General features: G+C 40.4%; 1 protein-coding gene across 1 annotated transcript in view; it reads right to left on the bottom strand.

The window, feature by feature from the left end:
* Positions 1 to 6,948: 6,948 nt before the first annotated feature.
* sema3bl (sema domain, immunoglobulin domain (Ig), short basic domain, secreted, (semaphorin) 3bl) overlaps positions 6,949 to 23,390 on the bottom strand; it is a 67,528-nt gene continuing 51,086 nt past the window's right edge. Inside the window, exons 7-16 of the mRNA XM_080469157.1 lie at positions 22,259 to 22,401; positions 20,463 to 20,577; positions 20,233 to 20,302; positions 19,592 to 19,736; positions 14,945 to 15,176; positions 14,721 to 14,812; positions 14,444 to 14,485; positions 14,125 to 14,350; positions 12,041 to 12,168; positions 6,949 to 10,367 (exon numbers count right to left, since the gene is read on the bottom strand). Coding sequence (XP_080325283.1) covers positions 9,855 to 10,367; positions 12,041 to 12,168; positions 14,125 to 14,350; positions 14,444 to 14,485; positions 14,721 to 14,812; positions 14,945 to 15,176; positions 19,592 to 19,736; positions 20,233 to 20,302; positions 20,463 to 20,577; positions 22,259 to 22,401 — 1,706 coding nt within the window. The 3' untranslated portion in view covers positions 6,949 to 9,854. The remainder of the gene's footprint in view (positions 10,368 to 12,040; positions 12,169 to 14,124; positions 14,351 to 14,443; positions 14,486 to 14,720; positions 14,813 to 14,944; positions 15,177 to 19,591; positions 19,737 to 20,232; positions 20,303 to 20,462; positions 20,578 to 22,258; positions 22,402 to 23,390) is intronic.

Here is a 23,390-nt window from a genome sequence, read left to right as displayed (position 1 = left end):
ACTTGTCCTTGTCCATGAACACACCTGCGTCCCTGCGTTATTTTCATTTCACATTCAGGTAGTTGCTCTTAATATACGTGAAAAATAGTAATTATTAGTCAGAACCATGTCAGAAAGTCAGCGGAATCTGTTTTTGAAACTCTTTTTGTTAAATTCTAGGAGTCTAGAAAGAAAATAGCCATTGTGGATTTTCTCAGGCCTTACGGTTTGTTATACATCTCTCAAGAATATCGTTAGTTTGAGTCTGAGCATGAGCACTTTTCTTTGTGGAGTTTGCATTTTATTTGTGCGACTGTTTGAGTTTCCATCAGGCACGTTGGCAATAGATCGGTGACTTGCCTGTTCGGTCTTCTTGGATGGGCTGAAGCACTTGATTACAGAAGTGAATGGATTTTCTCTTCGGCTGAATCACTACTCAATGGAAGAGCTTCTGGAAGAGCAAAAGCCCCCAAACAATATGAGCAGCTACAACCTCTTATGATTACTTGCAGTAATGATAAAACTTGCAATCAGTCCCACAACTATCATGTCAAATCGTCACAAAACGATTGTTTCTGTCATAAATGCCCCATAGTCACGGTGTTTACAGCCATCTTCTGAACTCTGCAATAACTTCCTTCAGTTTATAATTGATCATGTTACAATATTCAAATTGCAACAGAGCATGGCTGGAATGAGTCTGCAACCTATGAAGGACAAGGGATGTTTACTAAAGGTGGTTCATTAAAGACATCAGAACAAACAGTCAGTGGCCTGAAATAAAAGGGGAAGGAGGTTCCGGCGGTTCAATGCAATGGGCATCTTTCCCCATAAAAAAAAACAAATAAATAAAAAAAAGATCTAAGGGCAAACAGGATAACCCAAACAAACTAAAGAAAATTCAGAGGACCATAAATGCTGCTGCCAAGGATTTCCCCTAGGAAGAGAGTGCCCATCTGAAAGAACAAGCCCTCCTACTCTTATCACCTCCTGATTGCCAATTGCCTGCATGCTGCAAAGCAGTGAAGAGCCGGAAGAGGGAGGAGGGGCAAGGGGAGAGAAAGACCAACACAAACATAGCGCCGTCCCCAAGGGCCCATGTTGCACCTCATCCCAGCCTCAACAGGCCCTCTGATTTTGCTCCGTGTGGGAATGGCAAAGTAAGGTTTAAATACGCATTATTGCCACCCCCGCTCAAAATAATATACATGGGGTTCACCAGGGTTCTATGGAGCCCCTCTTTTTTTCACCTGTGTATACTTCCTTTGGTTCCATTCTTAAGAAGCATGGTTTATATTTCAACAACTTTTCAAGTGAAAATGCATACTTTTTGTGTTTTTCTTCCAGAAACATTTCGCCTTTACACCGCAACATTTTGAAAATGACGTCCATTTACACGGAAACAGCAGAACCACTGTTGTTGGGCCATGAGTTGGTGCTGTTGGTTGTTTTTGTCAAAACCACACACACATGTGTGACGAGAACAATACGCTATACACATGAACAATGGCAGGTACACAGACATGTGAACAGTCGGCAGAGTGGGATTGCTGTTACGGTGCCTCGACTACAAAACTACCAAGTCCCAGGAGAATATGGACTGAGAGTCGTGACACATTGTTGTTCCATCGACTCGCACATGTGCAGAACAACTTTTCACCACAGCTGTGGTGAGCATGCGCAGTAGCAGCATTTCAGGAAGGTTAGGTCCCCCCCCCCCCACATCCCAGTAGAAACAAGCAGGAGAGTTGAACCTCTGATATCTGTGCCAACCTAAACAAAAGTCAGCCAGAGTGACAAAGCCAACCTTTAAAGCAGAAGTGACAGATCTCACGTCACAGTTGAAATTGGCTGAACGGTTAATCCCATGTTGGGAAAATTCTAACAGATGGAGCAGGCCGCCTTCTGCGGCTGATGTGATACTGACGATTTCCAGCTCGCTGACATAAAAAGAAAAACCTTGTGCCTCTAATAAACATCAATGACTTCCACAGACTGAGCCGATGATAAGATCAGAAAGAACAAAACAATGTGAACACAAGGAAAGTTCTGACCCAGGCCAACACGCTGCAATAAACCTTAATCTGAACTTATAATAGTGTTTTGTCTGACGACCCCAAGCTTACAAAGCATCTGGACTATTAAAATGACAGCGGAACACAGGACTTTGACTTTGTGCAGAAAGTTTTCACAAAATGAAGCTGGAGGTAAACGCATGAAGTAACTCCCAAGATATTTATTCCAGAAAACATCCCAGAAAGTCCTAATTGTTCCTTTTTTAACCACTCTCACTTTCTGTAACCGATGTTTATTGTCCTGGAAACAGCAGCCGGCAGCAAGTTTTTCAGTGAATATACACATAATTATATGTACTTAAACACTGGTGCTGTTAAATATTATTCTATAAAACGTTTTTTAATCCTTATTCCGGCTTTTATTGGCCAAAGCTTGACTTTGCTAACTGCTAAATGATGAACATGACATTATTAAAGTAATTTCAGCCAAATCAGGCTATTATGTATATTAAATGTATCCAATTCAACTAATTCAGGTCTTTAAGTCAGAATTGTTTTGATAAATACTTTGCTTCCAGTCAAATCCAGTAACATAAACAGGTGAAGTGTGTTTGCTTTTGACTTCTTACCGTTTAATCTGACATGAGATGACTATGGATCAAAAGTTTGGCGCCTCAGTCAAGCTGATTTACAACCTCATATCTAAAATTGTAAATATTCAGCAGAGAAATGATTGAATTCCAACAACATGTACGCATGACTTTCCAGGAAACATGACCAGAAATGAACCATCTACCAAAACCAACTCGCGGTTGTATGCACACGTGCATTTATGCATAAAAGCTTTAACAGCATTGGGAATAGGGCAGTTACTGTAGTTTGTGCCTGCCAGCAGCAGACTGAGCTTCCTGTGATTGTTAAAAGTTCATTTCATTTCTCATAAACACTGACGCTATGTGTCTATACTAGTAGCATGCATACATGCGTCCCCTGATGAGGGATAAGAGTTTGGGAAGAATTACCACACGTGTAAACAAAAATGTGACCCTGTGGAAGCTTAAATCTGCCGCTGACTAATAACGTGTGACAAAGAAACCCTGAAAGACGCAGCGCCCATTAGCGAAAGCCAGAGGCTGCTCTGCATGATCGCTCCTCACTGGTTTGTGGATGAGATGCAGATCTCTGAGATGAATTGCTTCGTCCTGCTCGGGTCAATTTGCGAAGAAGGAAAATTCACTATTAAAAATCCCTTTTGTCCATTTTCATGTTCACACGTGAAGGAATCCTCCTGAATATTTGCATGTTTGTTTCATTTTCGACATTTCTCCTCGGTGCGTCACCTAAAACGGATTAGAAATTAATCAATTTGACAATATCGAGTGAAATGCTTGAAAAATGATTGTACTGTTTATGCCAGCAGTCATTGCAGCAAGAAATAAAAGAGAAGCAGTTTTTTTTTTTTTTTGCCGCCGTCATTCCACTACCAGCGCCGAGCGCCACTGATGAGGTGCTATGTCTTGGATCTTGAATAGTTCCTTCCTTTTTACTTTTTCCACGAATTCTGGTGCAAGTTGATCTTCATCTCGTCTGTTCATAGGTTCATAGTTGTTCAGTAGCTGCAGTGGGCTATGTACGTCTAATCTGGCCTTCCTGCTTTTGGTGTAGTCCTTGTGGTAAACCGTCTGTATTCACTCTGGGGAAATAGCCTATGCTAATTGTTGACGTCTGTGAGATCTTGACCTGGACAACCATTGTGAAGGGAAATTATTATCCCAGGTCTGTTGGATTTTACTGAGCACTTTCTTTAGAATAATTTAACAAATGTTTAGCTAAACTCCATGTTTCGGTTCTCTCTCTGAAGGCTTTGTTTTGTACCTCATTGGACTTAATATCAAGAGTTAACCTCAGTAATCTCAATCTGAAATTAACTTTAGACCTTTTATCTGCTCCTTGTTAATTATATAAGGCGGAAAAGCTCAGAAGCAAATTGTAGGTAAAACACATATTGTGTAATTCCTACATTGTTTGGATCACAAACATTTGTAATGAGGAAAAAAAAAAGGTTTTGAGAAGTAAATTCTTTTAGGCACACAAAATGTACTAAATGTCATTGACAAGGACACAAATAAATCATTCTGGACAGTGGTCAGTAAAATTCAGAAAAGTTAGCTCCTAAGTTACTAAAGTGGACAATATTTTAAGTGGAGCATTAAAATTGATTTCTCCTTAAATGAAACTCTTCAAGTGAATAACAAGATGTCAAAGGTTTATGAAACTAGTGACGTTCAGCGAAACGTTGCATAACCGAGCCACATGTGAAAGTGTCTGTGTGAAGGCGTTTAACAGGTTCAGCTGCGGGTCTCATTTTTATGAGATGGTCTGTTAGCTAAAGAGACGCGCGGCCAGCGTTGCTCCACGTTTCCGCAGATGTTACAGCCCAATTATCCTCCAATCATACGCATGGCCTGACCCAGTAACGGGGAAATGTAATAGATCTGTGAATTTCCAGCGACCTGCAAACCCGTCCTCCTTTTATTCTGAAGAGTTTCGAGAAAGACACAAACACACATAAACAAAATGTGTTTATGTGTAATATATTAACATTTTCTGCCATCTCCATTTAATACTCTCTTTATAATGATGCCACTCAACTAATATATCTATCTGAGGCACCAGCTTTTTTCCCCCACCCTTAGATACCATAGATAGGCGTAATACACATTAAAAGCCAAATAATGTCTTCATCTTTATAATCCACGGATTAAGTACATCTCGGCTTTTGCAAGCAAAATGAGGCATAAAATTGTTTACAGAACATGGGAAGGGGCAGACATGGGAAATGGAGTCACACTCATACCCTGAAATAAACAGCCATGCTGCAGGTGTGCAGTCTGCCTGGTGTTGATGTAACATGAAATGGTGCGTGTCTTGGTTTCAGGCCACTAAAAGCCAGATAGTCCGTACATGTGTTTATGTCACAATGTTCCAATTTCCAACTAAGATGAATTAAAGTCCATTCAGGCTGTAGTTTAAAAAGGACGACTTTTAATTGTGTTAAATAGCATACAAGTTTATAGCATGCATGGTAAAAGAGACACTTAAATAAAACATAAATACTCATTTAAATTAGGCTCTTTCTGCCAGAGACCAGTACACATTTTTTTTTTTTTTTTACAAAGCAATGATGGAACATATCACTAAGAAGTGATGTGAAATTTAATAAAAGGATGTCTTCACTCTTATGCTTTTCTTAATCAGTCATGTTGAGAACTTTGTTGTTATGATGTGCTGGTTGGACAACTCACAAGCTAGTCAACGATAAACCATTTCGACCGCAGGCTTTTCTTGAATATTCCTGCTCCTGTCTGCGTGAGGCCACATTTACACGTACCCAGGTTTTTACAAAAACGGATATTTCCGCTTTTAGGTTGACAAAAAATATCTTGATTTACACGGACTGAACATACACCAGGTTCAGAGCGACAATGAGCATGCCAAACCTTTAGGGGGCAGTGTAACGAGAAGCATGAAGCCGTGATAGCCAATCATAACCCTGTGAAAAAAACCACAATGTCGCGAGTTATTTCCTGTTCAGCAATAATGGCGCACGGTTCGTTTGTTTGGACGGATAAAGAAGCGGAGCTCCACCTAAAAGTGGCGGTAGAATATAAAGTAAAACGTAAAAACAAGCACTGTTTTCACAGGAGTCATTATCATCACAGCAGTCAAACTCTAAACACAGGTCGCATATAGACGACGTTTCCTTGACCTAAATCTCTGTCTACCCTTCTTTACATACAATTGGAGACACTTACATTTTCTACATCACCCCGGTGGGCAGTTTTTTGAGAAATCATTGTTTGTGGTGACTCGTAGCTGCGTTTTTGTGTGAATGCGCGGCCCAAACGCAGAGAAATTGCAGTTTTTAACGAGAACGTGTAAATGTGGCCTGAAGCTCCTGCCTGCTTAATGCAAAGCAGCTGTGGAGGTCAGCGCATGTGAAAAAATCCATTAAACAATCAGAGGAAATCACCTGCTGCAGATCAGCTGGTTTAAACCTTTAAAAGAAGAAAGAAAAAAACATCACAATATTTGTGTTTCCTTGTCAAAAGTCGAACCCATCACATGATCTCATAAACACACACAAACACTGTGAAATACTAGTTATAGAAGTTTAAATGCTATCTCAAACTGCACTGAACAGAAGGAACTATATAAAATGGACAATCTAAGATTGAGTTAAACATATCAAAAGTCACATGCACTAACACGACACACTCTTGTGCAACTGTACAAAAAACAAACAAATCGCATCTGAAAGATTTACACTGAGTGAACGTGCGCAGATGACTGATAGGCTCAGTCATGGCACATTGTTGTCTGCAACCACTGACTTCATAATTACTAGAGAAAAAAAACCCCATAATAATAGTAACGTGTGTACATCTGTCCAAACAGTTGAGTTTTGTGATAAATGTAACAAAGAGAATGGATGTTAGCAGGAAATTTTACAATCACAGTTACAACTATTACACAACAAATGACAGTCATTCACAACATTGAGAAGAAAAGATTTGTTTAAACATTTACATGAACCATAGACCATAAACAAGACCATTTACAGATTTGACATTGAGTTATGACATCGCTAGAGAAAAGAAAAGACATGTTTAGACACTTTTTGTCCTTAAATATTACCTTTATCACTGACTCTTGTTTTCCTCCACATCAGACAGTATTTTCAGAGAAAACAAGTGCAGACTAACAGCTGATCTCACAATCCCGTAACTAAGAAAAGAAACAGTTTGAATAAAACCTGTGCTGCATGTTTAAAAAATATATATATATATTCAGGATTAGTGAATACAACTTTCACAAGATGTCTATAGTACCTTCGATTTTCTCTTTAAATCTACACACTGTCGCTCTTCTTTTTTTTTTTTTTTTCCCCCGATGCAAATATTCTCACGACATGAAGGTCAGAGGGAGGCCATAGGTTCAATGTTGTTCGTGTTTTTTCCTGATTAATCCAAACACCGAGAGAGCTCCCAGAAAACTTTCAGCATATTCGACATGGGTTCATCCTGACGTGCCCTATGAGGTTTGGTGAAGGAGGATTTAGAAAAAAAATAAAAATAAACACGTTTCGAAAAGTATTTCCTTGATGTGATGTATTTAAATCTCTTTTTCTTGTAGCCCTCAGTATAACCGAGGATTGGTATGTTTTCCTTGTGCCCCCATTCCTGTTAATCTCGGCCAACACTTACTTCAAACCATCGTTATGGATTTTGGCCGTGACCTGAAAACCAAAACGTTTTTGCGGTAACAGTGACAGTGATTATGATTTCGTTCTAACATTTACTTAATTCACGATAAAACTAAATATGCTCTAAATGCCAAACAAAACAGAATTAAAGTTGCTTCGGCACATTACTTTGTTCTGATCTGTATAGAATTTGACAAAAAATGTGTTTCTCCAGAAAAATGTGCTGCAGTTGTTTCCCGGAGTCCAATTTGGACCCAAGTCCCCACCGCCCCCTCCCCCGATCTAACTTCTCAACCTCCGACTCGTTTCTGTCCGTTACGTTCACGAGGAAAACCCTTTTCAGATTGGATAACCATGAAAGTCATATTTTACCAACAAGACTATAGACAATAAGAATGTTAATGATTCCGTGTTGGAACTATGAACCATGTGAGAATCAGTATTTCCAAAGCAGAAAGCACAAGAGGAGCCGGTCATTACACTTGACCCTCTCTATTGTTCCCCTATTATCAGCGGCGGGCTTCAGCACACAGAGAAAACGGTGGGAAAAGCGCTTCAGTGGACGAATTACAGTGAGAGCCGAGGTCACAGCGGAGCGGCTGGGTTATGCAACATCGCCTTTAATGGCTTTTTAATCAAAAGAAATTGACTGAAGATAAAGAAACTCTTTTCCTTGTGATTCGTTATGAAGACTGATTTGTTCCATTTTCTGATTCTGATTCTGGCAATGAAAATGTAAAGATTAGTTTATCATTAAACGATGGTTCTTCTGGCTTCGCTAGTTTTACGCTCAGTCACTGGGACTATTTTAACAACAATGCAGGGAAAACGTGTTCAGATCTGCTTTTGCTGGAAATGGAGGCGCTTCATGGACGTTTTCTACCCCAGGTGTTTCACATTTTTGTCACTTCTTCTTGTTTATGTTGAAATGATTGATTTCTTATTTTTTGAATTGTAGATTTTGAGTCGATTTTACCATATTGCTGTCCCGTAATAAAACTAAGACTGTGGCTGAAAGTACTTGAATTGGAAGCCGTCCATCAATGTATTCATGTATCATGCACAGTTAAAATGACACCAAAACACTCATTGAAACCTGCTTTTAGTCTATTTGAAGCTTTATTTGCCTCAGCATATCAGTGCCTGAAGCACAGATGGGTCAAAGTATATTTGTTTATTTAAGAAGCATTTCCATTTGTGCTCAACTTTTCCGACAAGTATCTCACATTGTTGACAACCTTTTGGTAAATTCAAAGAAGTGTTACAGCCTGTAACTAGAAGCATGAAGATAAGCCGTTGAAAAAAAAAAAAAAAAAGAGTTAAGCTTTTGTCTCAAGAGAAAAGGTTTTATGGTCGGGTCAACCCACAAGGAGTAGAAAATAAAGCAGTGTGCCTGTAATCTGTTGAACCATCAACAGTCGTCTCTTGGTGGCTTCCAGCTGGTCGAGCTTTACGTGTTCAGTGTGATGCGTGGCGAAGCTTTCTGTGACTGGAAGTAAGTGAGGTGAGTATATCCATGTGTAAACGAGATCACCACAGGGAGCGTAGAAAACCTGCGCATTTCATCAGTTTCTCTAAAAATAGACTATGAAGTCTGTAACAGGCTAAAGTCAACTAAAAGCATTTCATAACAGATCAAAGGTAGAGTAAGGTAAGAGATACGGATCACTGAAGTCATAAGTGAAAGGGAAACAAATCCAGTGCGAAATACATCCAAAAAAGAAATGTGTGTGTGTGTGTGTGTGTGTGTGTGTGTGTGTGTGTGTGTGTGTGTGTGTGTGTGTGTGTGTGTGTGTGTGTGTGTGTGTGTGTGTGTGTGTGTGTGTGTGTGTGTGAGAGAAGAATTTGCAAAAATAAACCAATTAAGAGTTTGATCTGAGCCAAAACAAATGGTCCATAAAAGAGTCAGTCAGGCTGAAAAGTAAAAAATGAAGCAGTCTGTTGTCAGTACAGTCGGTCCACAGACGTGTGTGATTCAATCTGAGGTTTAAGAGGTTTTTAAGCTTTTCTCAGTGAAAAATGACCCGATGACATGAAAGCAGTGTTGCTCATTCCGATATCACTACAATGACACACGTGTGAGGGAGGCAGCGGTACTCAGGATTCGTGGTTTTTTTCTAAAGCGTCCTCAGAGTGGATTTAAAAATTGTCTCTCGTCCTCTTCCTCACAGCAGTGAGAGCCCGTTGGGATCAGTCCGGCAGCCCCTCGCAGTGCCGTCCCTCCAAACAATGAACACTTCTGTCTTTTTCTGGGCGACAGTCAAGACACTGACAACATGCACAACGTGAAACACTGATTTCATAAAGATGGGAACTCTTCCACACACCGTGTCAAAAACCGCTGCAGAAGTAAACAGCATAGGACAGCATGATGACGTTTTCCACTTCCAGATGTGATTTCCTCCAAAGCGCCTGTCAAATGTCTGAATCGTAAATCTTTTTTTTCCGATAAGCTCACTTTGTGTCGGCCAAAACAGACACCTCCATCCGATCTACTGATTTCTTACAAAATTGTGAGTAAGATAGTTTCAACTATTGGGCCAGCTGGTTTTCTGTGTTGTCGAATCTTCGTCTCTGTTTCTACTTTCCCTCCATTACTCCTCCCGTGCGCTGAGGTCCCGCGGCGTCCGGTTGCGCTCGCCGGAGTTCTTGCTGCGAGCCTTCCTGGCGCTCTCCTGCGCCTGGCGGTATTTCTCCAGCATGCTCTTGTGCTTCCTCCTCAGCTTGTCGTTGCACCACATCCTCTCGCAGTACTCCTCCACGTGTGGCAGGTTGGACGGTCCGATGAGTTGCATGATGTCCTTGAACCACGTGCGAGACTGGCCGATCTGGCCCGCCGAGCCGCCCCTGCTGTACGCGCTGCACGGCATCCAGGCCCTGTAGCCCCCCGCCGAGCGGTCTTTGAACGAGTCGGAGACGCCGGCGTTGTCACGGGCCATCAGCTCGTCCACCGTCTCCCCCTGGAGGACTTCGAGGGTGATTCGTCCCAGGACCTGCGTGAAGCCGTGCTCTCGGGAGCGGCAGATGTACGCACCTTCGTCTTGGCGGAAGACACGTCGGAAGAGGAGACCTTGCTCCGTGGACATCACTCGATCATCCAGTTTCACCTGAGTGAAGACACATTGTCACATTGGACGCCAGCAAACGTGTAATATTGCGTTCACAATTTTCCCTGTAGTTAACAAGTACCATCACAGCCAGACACTTTTTATTTAACAGGATGAACTCGGTTATGGTTAAATGTGAGCACATTATGTGACATTAGAGGCCATAGAGGCCATCCTGTCTGTAGATTATGAGTTTTTCAAGAAGTTATTAGTTAGTAGTTTGTGGAGCCTTGACACTAAATCATGTCCAAATGATTTGATTCTCATAAGTGAAATGTTTAAAAAAGGTAAAACAGTGTTGGCTGTCAACCTCTAAAGACACTGACATCTTGTGTAATGTTGGGAGAAATTAATTGCTGGTCTGTAGAGGAATTTGAGGTGAAAATTGGCTGGAAAACAAATTAACAAAAAGGATGGAGATCGAAATAAATGAATAAGACTACTTTAACGGGATTTGACATTTGAGATTTTGCTGTAAAAATACAAAGATGTTCTGCAATAGTGTCTAAGAGTAGCAGGGAATACATTTTCTTTTATTTTCAGTTTGTGAGTGTCAAACAAACTTTTGCTGATATGCACAAATTTTATAAAAAAAAAAAAGGCATTTCATTTGCTGAACATGTGTACATTTTTTTAAATAAATTAAAAAGTAAGACATTAATAAGTCATGTTGGTGCAATCAAATAAAGACTTTTGCAAAATAAAATTAGATTTTTAATTGCAGGAAGCCTGTAACAACACTGTTTTTTAAAAGTAGAAGTAACATTTTGATCATGACTTGACATAAATGTGTGTAAGTCCCTTGACTATAAAAGCTTTCCTTAGAAGAAAAAAACCATAAAAAAAAAGTTGCAAAAACAAAATGGGAATGAGTTTATAATCTTTTGTTTTACAGTAAAACAACAGAAGTCTTTTTGTTTTTCTCAGCAAGAATTTACCGATATTCAGTTTGCAGTTTGTCTTTTCTTTCTCTTGTGCCTTTCACCCTCCTACTTTACATTCTTTTCTCTATCTACCTCCAGCCTCCTCCTCCTCCTCCTCCTCCTCCTAAATTCTTTCCCTCGGCTTCTCAAACCATCCCTGCATGCCAACACAAACATGGCAGCCAAGTCCGCCAGTGTGGCAGTCAAATGTTTATTTGCAGGGTAATGGAGAGGGGTGGTAATGCCTTAATACTCGCATGGTTGACCGAGGCACTCAGTTAAGCTCGGAGGAACAAAACCACAAACAGATGAAAGATTGCCGCGGGCGCACCTCGCAGCACAACTTTTCACATGTGACGCTTCTGACAGACTTTGCCAGCGTGTTTCAGTCACAGTGTCCAGTAGACATTGAGTGACACTTGGGCTTGCGGTGGCTTGTGGTCAAGGTTTGCAGAGAAATTCATTGTTTGTTCAAGAAGAAGAGCAATCGGGGAATTTCCTTTGAAATGCAACTGCTTAATTTCCACCATATGTCAAATGGTCGTCAAATGTGTCAACCACGTGCCAAATTCACACACAAATCCCACATTTAAAGGCAGTTCCCCAGACCACCGTTTGCTGGCAGTTACATTCCTCCACACCAACAGCCTCTCAAAGCCTCCACACCTTCCACTGATTGTTTTATACGCCGAGGAGGAACGTCGTGCATCCAGACCTCAATGCCGATTTGATTGTTCGCGATTGTCTCACCTCTTCTTTGCGATCATCTCGTTGGACGAGCCAGGTGACCGTAGCCTGTGGAGAGCGAGGAACACACTCCAGGAAGGTGCTGTTGTTCTCAGTCCCATACACCACCTTGTCCTCCGCTACGTCCAGGTCTTCTTATCAAAGTAGAAAAAGACAGAAATGTTTTAAAAGAATGAGAAGTAAGACTGAAGCATATTCTATTACAAACACAGGAAGTGTGTACAACGGCATTTTTTACTGTGATTATCCACGTCTTGTTGCTTGACAATTCCTACAAGTGTTTTTGAAAGCCCCAACAGGTGTTAGTTTCACCCCCAAAAGGATTTTGCGATGGGATTGTTTTTTTTTAGATATTGTTTGGGAGTGTTGCAGAAAAAAGAAAAAAAGATTCCGATTTTGTTTTGTTCAGTAATTTTTGTTTCAAGAGGCAATCATTTTGAATTTGATTTTGAACCGACCGACCACACTCTTAAGCATTTGGTTTGATGCCCTCCATAGAGAATATGGGAATAAAATCATCAGAGTATTTTTCTGTCTGTTCTTCTGACTTCGCATCTTTTCTTATCTCGTGTATAAATAAACAAAACAAGTCATTTAGAAAAAAAACATGCAACCAATCTTTGACATAGGTTGATTAATGAGAATTAGATGAGATCACTGATATCACTCTATCATACATGGCCAGTATGAAGTCAGCTGTCTATGAGATTAACTTGGGATGAAGATTGGAAACAGGAAGAAAAATATGCTTACCTCCATCCAAAGCTAACAAATTGTGCTTATCGAGAACTTTCTGCTTGGACACCAAAATACAGTCCTTTTTCTAACCCTGTGCAAAGGCAACATGTTCTCTTTTGGTTTCTACATACACGAAATATTTCGCTAGAGTTTGATTGGCTTTGCAGTGTCTGTGCTGCTGCTTTGCATGAGCTTTTTCTCAAAGGTGTCAGTTTATAAAAACCCTGCACACCCACACAGAGGAAAACAGCTCCAATCTTGACTTTACGTGCAAAGTTTGCAGGTTTTGATGAAACTTCGGAAAGCGTGCACTTGTCGTATGAGGGCACGTATTGAACAAATACTCCGAATTTGGGATGAAATTTCAGTCTGACACCTGGAACAAAGAAAGCCTTTAAAGCGGCGGTTCACCAAGAGGCTTTTGCGAGCGTCTTTCATCACCTCGGCTCCATACGTGCACTCAGGTACGCAAACACACTCACACACTTTTTCTTCCTCGCCTCTCAATGACCTGAATTTCCTTTTCTTGTCTGTCTTCACACGATTTCTTTGCCCTCACCTTCAAATCACCCTTTTCCCACTTGTCTTTCGGCGGTTTATACACAAGGAAGTTTAGGCTTTACTCTCAACTCTGTCCTTCTCACAACTGTTTCAAAGATCCATGAGTACTTTTGTGAAATTGGGCCGGATTCTATATGTGCTTCCATGCACACGTTAAACTCGGTATACACTGTTGACATAACCTGACTGATTTCCTCACATAAACCCTTCTTTTTTATTTTAGGAAAACCTTCAATAGGTCTACACAGACCTTTAGAGACACAAACACAATGAATCTACTCTCCATTCAACGTCTATTAACAGCCTTTTCACACTTGAGATATGTACAGTATACAAAACAATAGTCATGCACATCATCTTACATATAAAATCTTCAGCAACAATGTTATAAAAAGAAAATACAAAATCATTTTGATATGTTTTTGTAGTTTAGTAAAAGTCAAACGAATTATGTTTATGGATTATTTCTGACTTGGTAGAGCCTAAAAACTGTCTACCATCCATCCATCCATCCATCCATAAGGATCAATAGATGTGCAATAACCTCACCTCTTGCTCTTGGGTTGTGCTCAGATGAGCTTTAAGCTGTAACAATTAGCACCTGCCTGTCAGGCCTTGTGATCCCAGCCAGTGTATTTAATCACTCTGACATCTAGTCTGTCCTCAGGCGAACATCGTATCAATCGAAAACAACCATCTGAGAGGTCACCAGTCAAGTGACTGATATTTTAGGTCGCTTTTAAACCAAAAAAAGAAATTGTTAAAAAAAAAGCCAAACTTGGACTCACCACCGGGGTTCTGATCCACACATTGGAGCACAGGGTTTCCGTGTCTGATGTCCTGTCTGCGGAAGCGGCGTTTGCTGTTGGGAGTGTACCGAGAACAAGAGGATCCATCCCAGGCGCAGTATGGGTCTCTGGCAAGGCAGCACTCGGCGCAGGCTTTCCCATAAGTCTCACAGCGATGCAGCTTCACCTGCGCTACGCCCGCTGGAGAGCCCACAAACAAGGCTTGCTGTCAGGAATAGCAAGAAGATAGGAAAAGACACTGAGCACGGAGGAGACCTAATGTTTCTGCATTACGGTAATTACAGTGAGACGGACTCACCCTCTTCACAGATATCTCCATGGATGTAATTGGAGTTGGCACCTGCAGTAACGATAAGAAAAGCAAAAACATGCGTGATGAAATACAAACAAATTCATCATTCAAGTGATAAGGTTATAAAACAGCTTTTCTTGAAATACAAAAGAACTCATTCTGGCTCTTTTCATCCCTCAGCTCCAAGGACAATAATGTTATCAACTATAATGAGTGATTTGCTGTGTGAACTGAAAGGAAAAGGAAGGAAGCAAAGCTTCACATAAACTCATTTCATTTTTACTTTAAAGACTTGTAGCTCCTCCAGGGTAACCTCCTCCGTCTCCAGGCTGTTTCCTCCCTGCAGGGCAATGACCTTCAACACTTTGCCGGTATCTGAAAGACAAACACGCAAACCATAGTCACACTTTGTTCAAAAGACCAAATCTGGCAGGTGAGTTTAACATCTAATTTAAAAATTAGCACCTGTTTGCAACTCCCTAAAAGCATGAGATCACCCGCAATCACCTGTGCCAATGAACATCACGTCGTAATGCCCGTCCTCTGCCTCCACCCGGTCCACCACAATCTGTTTCAGCTTGTAAGGAAGGTTGGCCTTCACGAGAGCAGGCTGGCGCAGGGCTGGATACACGGGCCGCCACATGAGCGGGTGACTGCGAGCAAACTGCAGGACCGAATCAGGGAAGTCCTTCGTGCTGCCAAACTCCCTGCCAGGCTGGTTGGTGATTTTACTGGGGCACTGCAAAAAGGAAAACAGAGACTTGTATATGTCATGGTACAATCTAACGGCAGATCGGAGGAAAGTGGAGCAAGGCACAGCCACATAAACCAAAACAAGACAGAAGGAAGAGTTTAAAACAACATTTTGGCCTCTTTCCACAATGACTCTGCATTCCAACCGTTTACCGCCATGCTGGGGGTAGCCTAATTATGGTCTTAAAATCTTCCCAAAGAACTGTTATTAACAGTTTTATTGGACTTAAAACGTTGGACTTCAGTTCACAACTAAAGTTTAACATGTTTTTGGAAACGTCTCTACAGAAGCAAGATTTTTAGTGTTCCCATTTGTGGCATAGAACCAATGAGAACATAAATGTATTACGGGAAAGAGATACTTTAATGCTTGAAAAAAAAAAGAGAAATGCTGAAGATTGTCTAAATTGAAGCTTTAATAGAAAGTGCTTGACGTTTTCAAAAGATGTTAAACTGAGTGTTTTGTTTTTAATGAGAACAAGAAGTTAGAATTGTGAGAAAATGCAAAAAAAAACACTGGCTCTGCAACTTCACTGCTGGCTGGTGAAACAAACCATCATGGTCTCCATGGTTTCAAATCTGATTCACACCCATTACATGGGCTGATCACTTTTTTGAACCTGAACAGCTAACATCACCATGAATGGAAACCTGCAGTACTGTTGTGTTAAAAGAGGATAAAAACAAAATGACTGTGCCTATATTTAATTAAAAAAAAGAACCTTAACAGCAAATCAAATGTTGAAACGGAGGGATTTTAACATTTAATGTTAAATAAAAGCTTACTTTAGATTTGATTGCAGCAAAACTGCTTTTATTGGTGATCTGCTGTATATCAATGAAAGGTACTTGGAGGAAAAGTAGTGTTTTAGAGAGACACAGCCTGTCTGAGTTTCACCAGTCTGAAACAAACTGTGTCTAAAGTGTGTGAAAAAGTATTAGTTCTAATTACACAGTAATATAATTAGTGAGTTAAGCAGCCAGAAATTAGATTCATAGAGTACTTCAACAATTTAAAAGACTCCAGCTGGGATCTAATGAGGAAATTGACATCCAAAACAATAAAAGTGCTTTCGAGGCTGTAACACTGCTGCAGTACTTGTACCGGGGAAGATTAGGTCACATCAGAATAACAGAATAACCAGAAATGCAATGCTTAACCACTCAGCTGACAAATCATTTCAGAAACAGATTAATCTATAAGCAAAGAGGGAAAACCTGGTTAGAATGACAGAGACATTGGGACGTGGATCGGCCCATCAATAAGGAAAAGTATTATTACAGCAGTGACTGATTCCAATGAAAGATCAACCTGACAGTACTGCCAAAAACTAACATAAATTCAGATTGAGAAAAGGAAACCTAAATAAGTATGACCGATCTTCTTATACATAAAAGAGTCATAGGAAGACTGTTTGTCATTTTTTCAGCTCATAATCGAAGAGGTATTTAAATAATTGCATTGCTTGGTATTGCTATGCTAGACTTTGCTTCCATATGGAAGAAAGATTATTACCCCTGCTTATCACAACAGTAACCGATCCACTCAATAGCCGTGCAATGGTCTGGATTCAATTTCACAGAGGGGATATGAACTGTGCAGGGAGGTTTCACTCAAATATACTACTGATGCATCACAGTGCATTCCTCTGAGCTTACTAAATGACCACGGTCAGAATATAACGCAGAAGATGTGGAATATGAATCCAAGCTCAGTCTTTCATCCCACCGACCTCAAACACTTCCATTATGTTAAAACCTCATTGTCAAATAATTATCTTTTATAAAGTGTATATGGTAAGATTGAGTTCAGCTCACCACATTCCTGAGAATTAATAAAATACTTTTCTACCAGACCAGCTTACGCACTTTCACATTCCGACTTGTGCTGATACAACATATGTCCCTGGTATGTCAGACTGCCTAATTCAATACAGCTCAGTGAAGTCCTCGTCTTTTTGAACTACACACAAAACTCAAACATCTTCCAAGTCTCTTCTCAGTTCATCCAAATCCGGCTTCAGCTGAGAGCCAAGTCGGGATTAATGGTGAGGAGAAGACGTGAGCATGTTTGGCAGTCACTTATTCATTTCCATTATTACTGTGCATGCGCTCTGAACACACGTGTGTTTAACATATTATGTAGGCTCCAAGCCTCTCTGCTGCAGATAAAAATTAATCTGTTCTGGACAGACATCCAGCTGTGGGGAGAGATATTATACGATAGTTTGTGGTTTCACTCGTTTGCACCCAAATTCACACAAAGGTTTTCAGTTCAAGAGAAACAGCAACGATTCCCCGTCTTTAATAATAAGAATAAGAATAATAATAAGACGAAGAAGAATAATAATAAGAATAATGTTTAAACTCTTTTCTAATAAATGTATTGCTGTAATCACAATAGTTACCTCAAATGATTGAAATAGGAAATAACGTATGTAACAAATATCTTTTTGTGTTTGTTGCTTTTAATATGTAGAAGGTCAGATTTAGTACAAAAAAAGTTCAACTGAAGTAGAGAAAATGCATCAATATTCAAAAACTGCCTAAAGTGTAACAGGATTGATGTATGGATGGATGTATGGATGGATGTATGGATGGATGGATGGATGGATGGATGGATGGATGGATGGAACAAAGTGATCAGCCATTAGAAAATATGATACTGTCATCACTGCAGTCACAGGGCAGTAGAACATGATGCTGATGCTCCTCTGGTTCTCAAAAAGACACTGTGATGAAGTGCAGCTGATTTGAAACATTCTACAAATGTTATTTTAATGACTAAAATCGGTCCCCAATCCAAGAGAAACACCTGCTCTTCATGTCCTGAGTCCAGATAAAGTCCCCATAAAATTTCCATGTCAAACACAAAGTTTTTTTTATTTTTTTTCGTTTGATGGAAACTGATTAGTGGATGTTGGAGAGTAGCAGACTAATACATCACAGAGTTCATGAGTGTATGAAACTCCATGCCAGTGTCCAGGTGGGATTACGTCGAGGCTCCAGTAAATCTGCAGTAAAGAGGAAAAGCTCAACATTTTTTCTGCAGCAGGATCAGATCTGACAAAAAGTTCTAATGATGTAAAGTAACGATTCAATCCAAAACAAATATCCAGGAAGGATAAATCCACCAAATCTCTGTCAGATGGACTCTTTAAGAAGGTAAACTATCCACATGTCTGGGTGTGTTTTGACAGGTGCTTTAATAGATGAAAATGGATATTAAGATTTAATCTGTTACAAAGTGAAATCCTGAAAAATGAGAGCGGATTCTGTCCGACTCCAGCCAAACTTTGAGATCGGAGACGAAACTGAGGAAAACCTTCCCACCGTCTGTAGCTTCTCATGGAGCTGCCCGGAGGCATCACCTTTTACCTTTCCTCCCTCATTTCCTCCTTCACCGGGTTTCTCTTAGTTTCAGACGGAGACATTCCTATTAATCAGAGCGTCCGCCGAGTAAAACCACCGAGGTGTCTCTGCTGTTCTCACATCATTCATCATTCACTCTGCCGATGAGGAGGAATTACATGAGCCACGTCATCGCGCGTGTTTGTGTGTGTAGCAGGACTGAGTTACAGTCATTGTAGTCTGAATAACATGACAGGGGTCCACCGAGAGTCCGTAGAGAAACCAGGAGACAGATCTGAGCTTGTATACAGTCGCCACAGCTGAACGACCACGTGCACCAGCTTCAGTCTCCAAAATAAAAGCTTTGCGACATGAGATCAAGCTCAAACTGTCCCAATGCAACTACAAACTGTGAGAGTTTATAAGCTGCTACACTGGAACACATGGATTTCTGTACCAGTGACTAATCCACTGCAAGAGCTACACACCTCTTCAGTCCAGCTAAGCTTGTTTACAACAACAATCGGAAGGTTAGTCCCAATAGAGTTGTTGTTTTTTTGTGCCGTTACAGGTGACAAAGGAGTTCCATTTTTCCCAGTAGATTTCCAAATTAAATGATTGTTATTGTTGTTGACTCCTTATCTTTCTTCCTTGGCAGAGGGGCACAGGAGGGCCACAGTTCTGTACAGATCTGACCTGGTTCAACACACCCAGGGAGCTGCTAGTTATCAGCCTTTCTGCAGAACGTCATGATGAACGACGAGTCATTAAATAGAGGTATGTTGGAGGAGGAAAACCCTGAAAACGTCCAGGACTCGCTACTGCTGCAGATTTCAAACAATGTCACACGATGGGAGGTTGTTAAATTGCTAATAAATACACTGTCTACATCTGATGAACTCAGCCAAAATGTTAATCAATCAAAAGTATATGAGTGAATTCAAAAACACGTGTTTGTACAACCAGCATGTCTTATGGTCACAGTAGGAGATGTCTGGATAAAATACTAGCAAGGGACAGAAGAAACACACTGGATAAATATTCACTCACCACGCCCGGCCTTGGATAAGGGACCCTGCCTTCATAAGCACCCCACTGGTAGTCGGGACCCTCTTTATGAGCGAACGGTCCGTTGAAGGCTTCCCTGATGTCAGCCATACGGTAAACGCACACAGCAAAGCCCTGGAACACATTACTGTGGAGGAGAGGTGTGGAATATAAAGTGTTGTTGTTAGATCAGTCTGTTACTGTATGGAAAAAAACCAAACAACAAATTCCGCTTTCCTACTCATCCCACAAATGCATGTTTCTTACATACGTATATGCCCAATTTACAAGACAAATGAACAAACATTGCAGCAGTAGAAGATTATTGCTAGAAAGCATTAAAACAACAAACCAATACAAAGACTTTTTGTGGGATGTTTTCAGTGCTTCATCGAGATAAACTAGTAGATATTAACAAGTCAGATATTTCAGTGCTTGTCTTCTGCATGTGACAAATGAGAATTCTTCTAAATCCAAGTGTCGAAATTCACAATATTCATGTTGTAAATTTTTCTATGATTCTAAATGGTAAATTCATTTTATAGTGATACAAAATGTCTTGACATTATATGCTTTTGAATTGAGGAAAAAGCTTCTTAAGAGGACAGTACTGAATGACAACGTACATTAGAGTAGACGTTTACCTGATAGTGCTGAAGATCGCATAGACGTCTGGGTTTCTTTCATCCTTTGTCCTCAGCAGGAAAACATCCTCTGTTTCACAAGGAGACAAAGATGTTAGTGTGTTTTTTTTATTTGTGTAAATGATCATTTCTGTGGGCTTCCTGTGTTTGTCTAAGAGCGAGAAGGAGTGAAATTCTTCAGGGTCAGTCGATGCGGATGTGGGAAGTTTGTGCAGTGGAACCTGTCTCACCGAGCTGGTTGAAGTGTGTGTCGATGCCATGAGGTCCGGCCACAGAACACACCAATCTGGCCTTGATGAAGGTGCTCCACTTGTTGACCAGCACTCTCTGGCCCCCAACGTCATTCTAGGAGAAAATACAGGAGAAATAAAAAAAAAAGTGTTAGCTTTAGCTACAATAAAGCGTGTTTCTGTTTTGGGGTCTCCTCAGTGGCTCATGTGCTGCTTGGCACAGGTTTTACTCCCCATGAGCTTCCTAATGCAACGGGCCTTCTTCAGGGATGCTCAGCAATGGGATTCAAACCAGCAAACTTCTGGTGACTAGGGTAAAGCAGTGACTGGTGTTGGAGTTACGGTGATTAGCTAGGCTAGCATAGGTATCCTTGCAAAGACAGAAAGACAATGTGTGTGTCCATGAATGTGTGTGTGTGTATTGATGACCAGCGATGATAATTTGCTTCTTGGCAAGAAAAGTTGCACGGGAAGTGATGACAAGCACTCAGCAAGCCTGAGGGAGACAAAGAGTGGGAGGGGGGAAATACTAGGATACATGTATGAAGAATGGAAATTGAGAAAGATGGAGAAGAAGAGAAGAAGCAGAAACGAAGATAAAGATAAGAAAAACTTAGGTGGGATTTAGTCGAAAGTGTCCTCGTGGCCCAATTCACCAGCCTCCTTATAAACTCCAGCAGCTGCTTTTAAATGTGTGATTTCTTTTCCACATGCCTTAACTTGCGTGTGGTTTAAACGGCACACAAGCGGTTTTCTGAGACAAATCGATGCATAAAAGAATGTTAGAGAGCGTGAAGGCTCGATGGAGATCATCGTTGGGAAATGTGACAGCTGTGTGAGTTTTGGACAGAGGAAACAATTCCTGCAAGTCTGAATCTTATGCCTACAGGGTCTTTTGGGAAGAGTGAATATTTGATTGCACAAAAAGGGCATTCCTCTTTTTCACAGGGGAGTTCTTGACTGTTGAAAGAGGTTGAAGGACTCATCAAACTAAAACCTCCCATCCTGAAATCGAACAATTGTGGGTAACCATATAGAAAAAAGGCTTCCAAATCAAACTTCTGGTTCTTTGTAGCTTTCTGTGTTTCACAAAAAATTTAAATATAAAACTGTTACAAGATCCTACAGAAAACAAAAGCCCAGAGGGGCTGCTGGGCTTCTTCATAAGCCGCTTATTCAAATGAAACACCTAGTGGGAAGCTCACACAGCCATCTGGCTTCAGTCACACTCACCTAACAGCCGATTTTGAACCTTTGTGGGGTCAATGGGGCGTAAGCAAGGTCTTTAGGGTAAACTGAGTAAATTGGAAGGAAAACTTTCTGTCAGCCTTTTCATTCATCAATTATCAGTGTCTAATACAAAGTCTCAAACACCACCAAGGGACGGCCTCTGCACCACTGCTGTGTTTGAATATGAACATTGTCAGTTACCGGGTAAATAATAAACTAAGGTCTCACCTTGTGGGTGCATGTCTCGGTCAACCGGTGAAGTTGAAACAGACTTCACACGACAACGTCTCAAGTGAAAACGTATTGATTAAGGGTTTTTGCCTCAGAAAAAGTTTTGCGTTTACACGGTGACAATTTGAAAACATTTGAAAACAAGAAATTGATATTTTTTGTAATGAAACCAGACGAGCACACAGAGAACAATACACCACAAACATTAACAGTGGTGAGTACACGGACATTTGAATGGATAGACGATGAAGTGTTATGACTCTTACGGTGACCCTCAACTGTAAACCTACCAAGTTTCAGGACAATTTGGACTGTGAGGACAATAAGTGTCTTACCGCACAAACTCGTCCAACTCGTGTGTGTATGGATCCCTCCCTGTCCCCCGCCTCCGTGGCCTTCTCGGTAAAGAAGAAATACACTTTATCATTGTCTCTGTCGTCGTTGTCTGGGATGAGGTGGGCTGCAATGAATTTAGGATCTGCAGAAGTAGAAGGACAAACGGAAAGAGGAAAAACTGAAAATAGCTCAACTTAACTGAATGAGTAGTGAACTGCATTAAAAAAAGAAATCTAAGAAACCTATGAATATAAAATAATGGAAACTTAGCAGGGACTTTTATCTACAATGTTACTTTATTGATGAAATCCCAATGTAGAAATAGAAAAAGCCCGATAGAAATAGACTGGATCCGAAGATGAATGAGATATTGTAAATAATGGATATGATTGTACATTATTCTAATCAACTGAAGGTGATTCACATCATGAAGGTGTCTACGTCTACTAAATTTTACAGTGTTCAACATTTGTACTTTTACTGCTACCAGAGAAAAACACTCCTTTTGCCAACACATAGAGTATGTGGGTGCACTCATAGTAAAAGAAGATTAATGCAGAATATTGAGGTTTTCCTTGGAAGTGAACATTTAAATACACATTTACTGAACTCAAAGCTGCCTGCTATTTGTGCATACTATTATTAGTAGGACTGCATGATATGTTATTCAGTATTACAATAATGATATGATTTGCAATGAATGCACAGTGCATTGAAACTATAATGTATCACAGTTAAATCAGTGTTGAAAAAACGGTATCATATATTGTGCAGATTTAGCAAACAAATATTAACGAGACCATCAAATCCATTTAAAAGCAATAAAAGTATTTCGTTAAAACCATGTAACGCATTAATTTCTAAAGAGGTTATCAACATTGCAGGTTAGCTGAATTGTGTTCATTTTGTCATTCAACAAACTCTTTTGTTGTGTCTATAATAAACATTACAGGTTTCTATTGCCTTTCAGGCACATTGCCTAATCTAATTCTAATTTCAATCCATATTGTTTTGGATTTACTGGATTTACAGACTGTTTGCTGTCTGTCAATACTTCGAATTTCAAAAGCTGTGCAACAAATACACTTCAAACAAGAAATTAAGGCTTTAAAACTTTAAATTGACTTAAAA

This window comes from Lipophrys pholis (assembly GCF_963383615.2).
Source record: "Lipophrys pholis genome assembly, chromosome: 8".
In the NCBI taxonomy this organism is placed as follows: domain Eukaryota; kingdom Metazoa; phylum Chordata; class Actinopteri; order Blenniiformes; family Blenniidae; genus Lipophrys; species Lipophrys pholis.
This window is presented reverse-complemented; position numbering and strand designations above follow the sequence as displayed.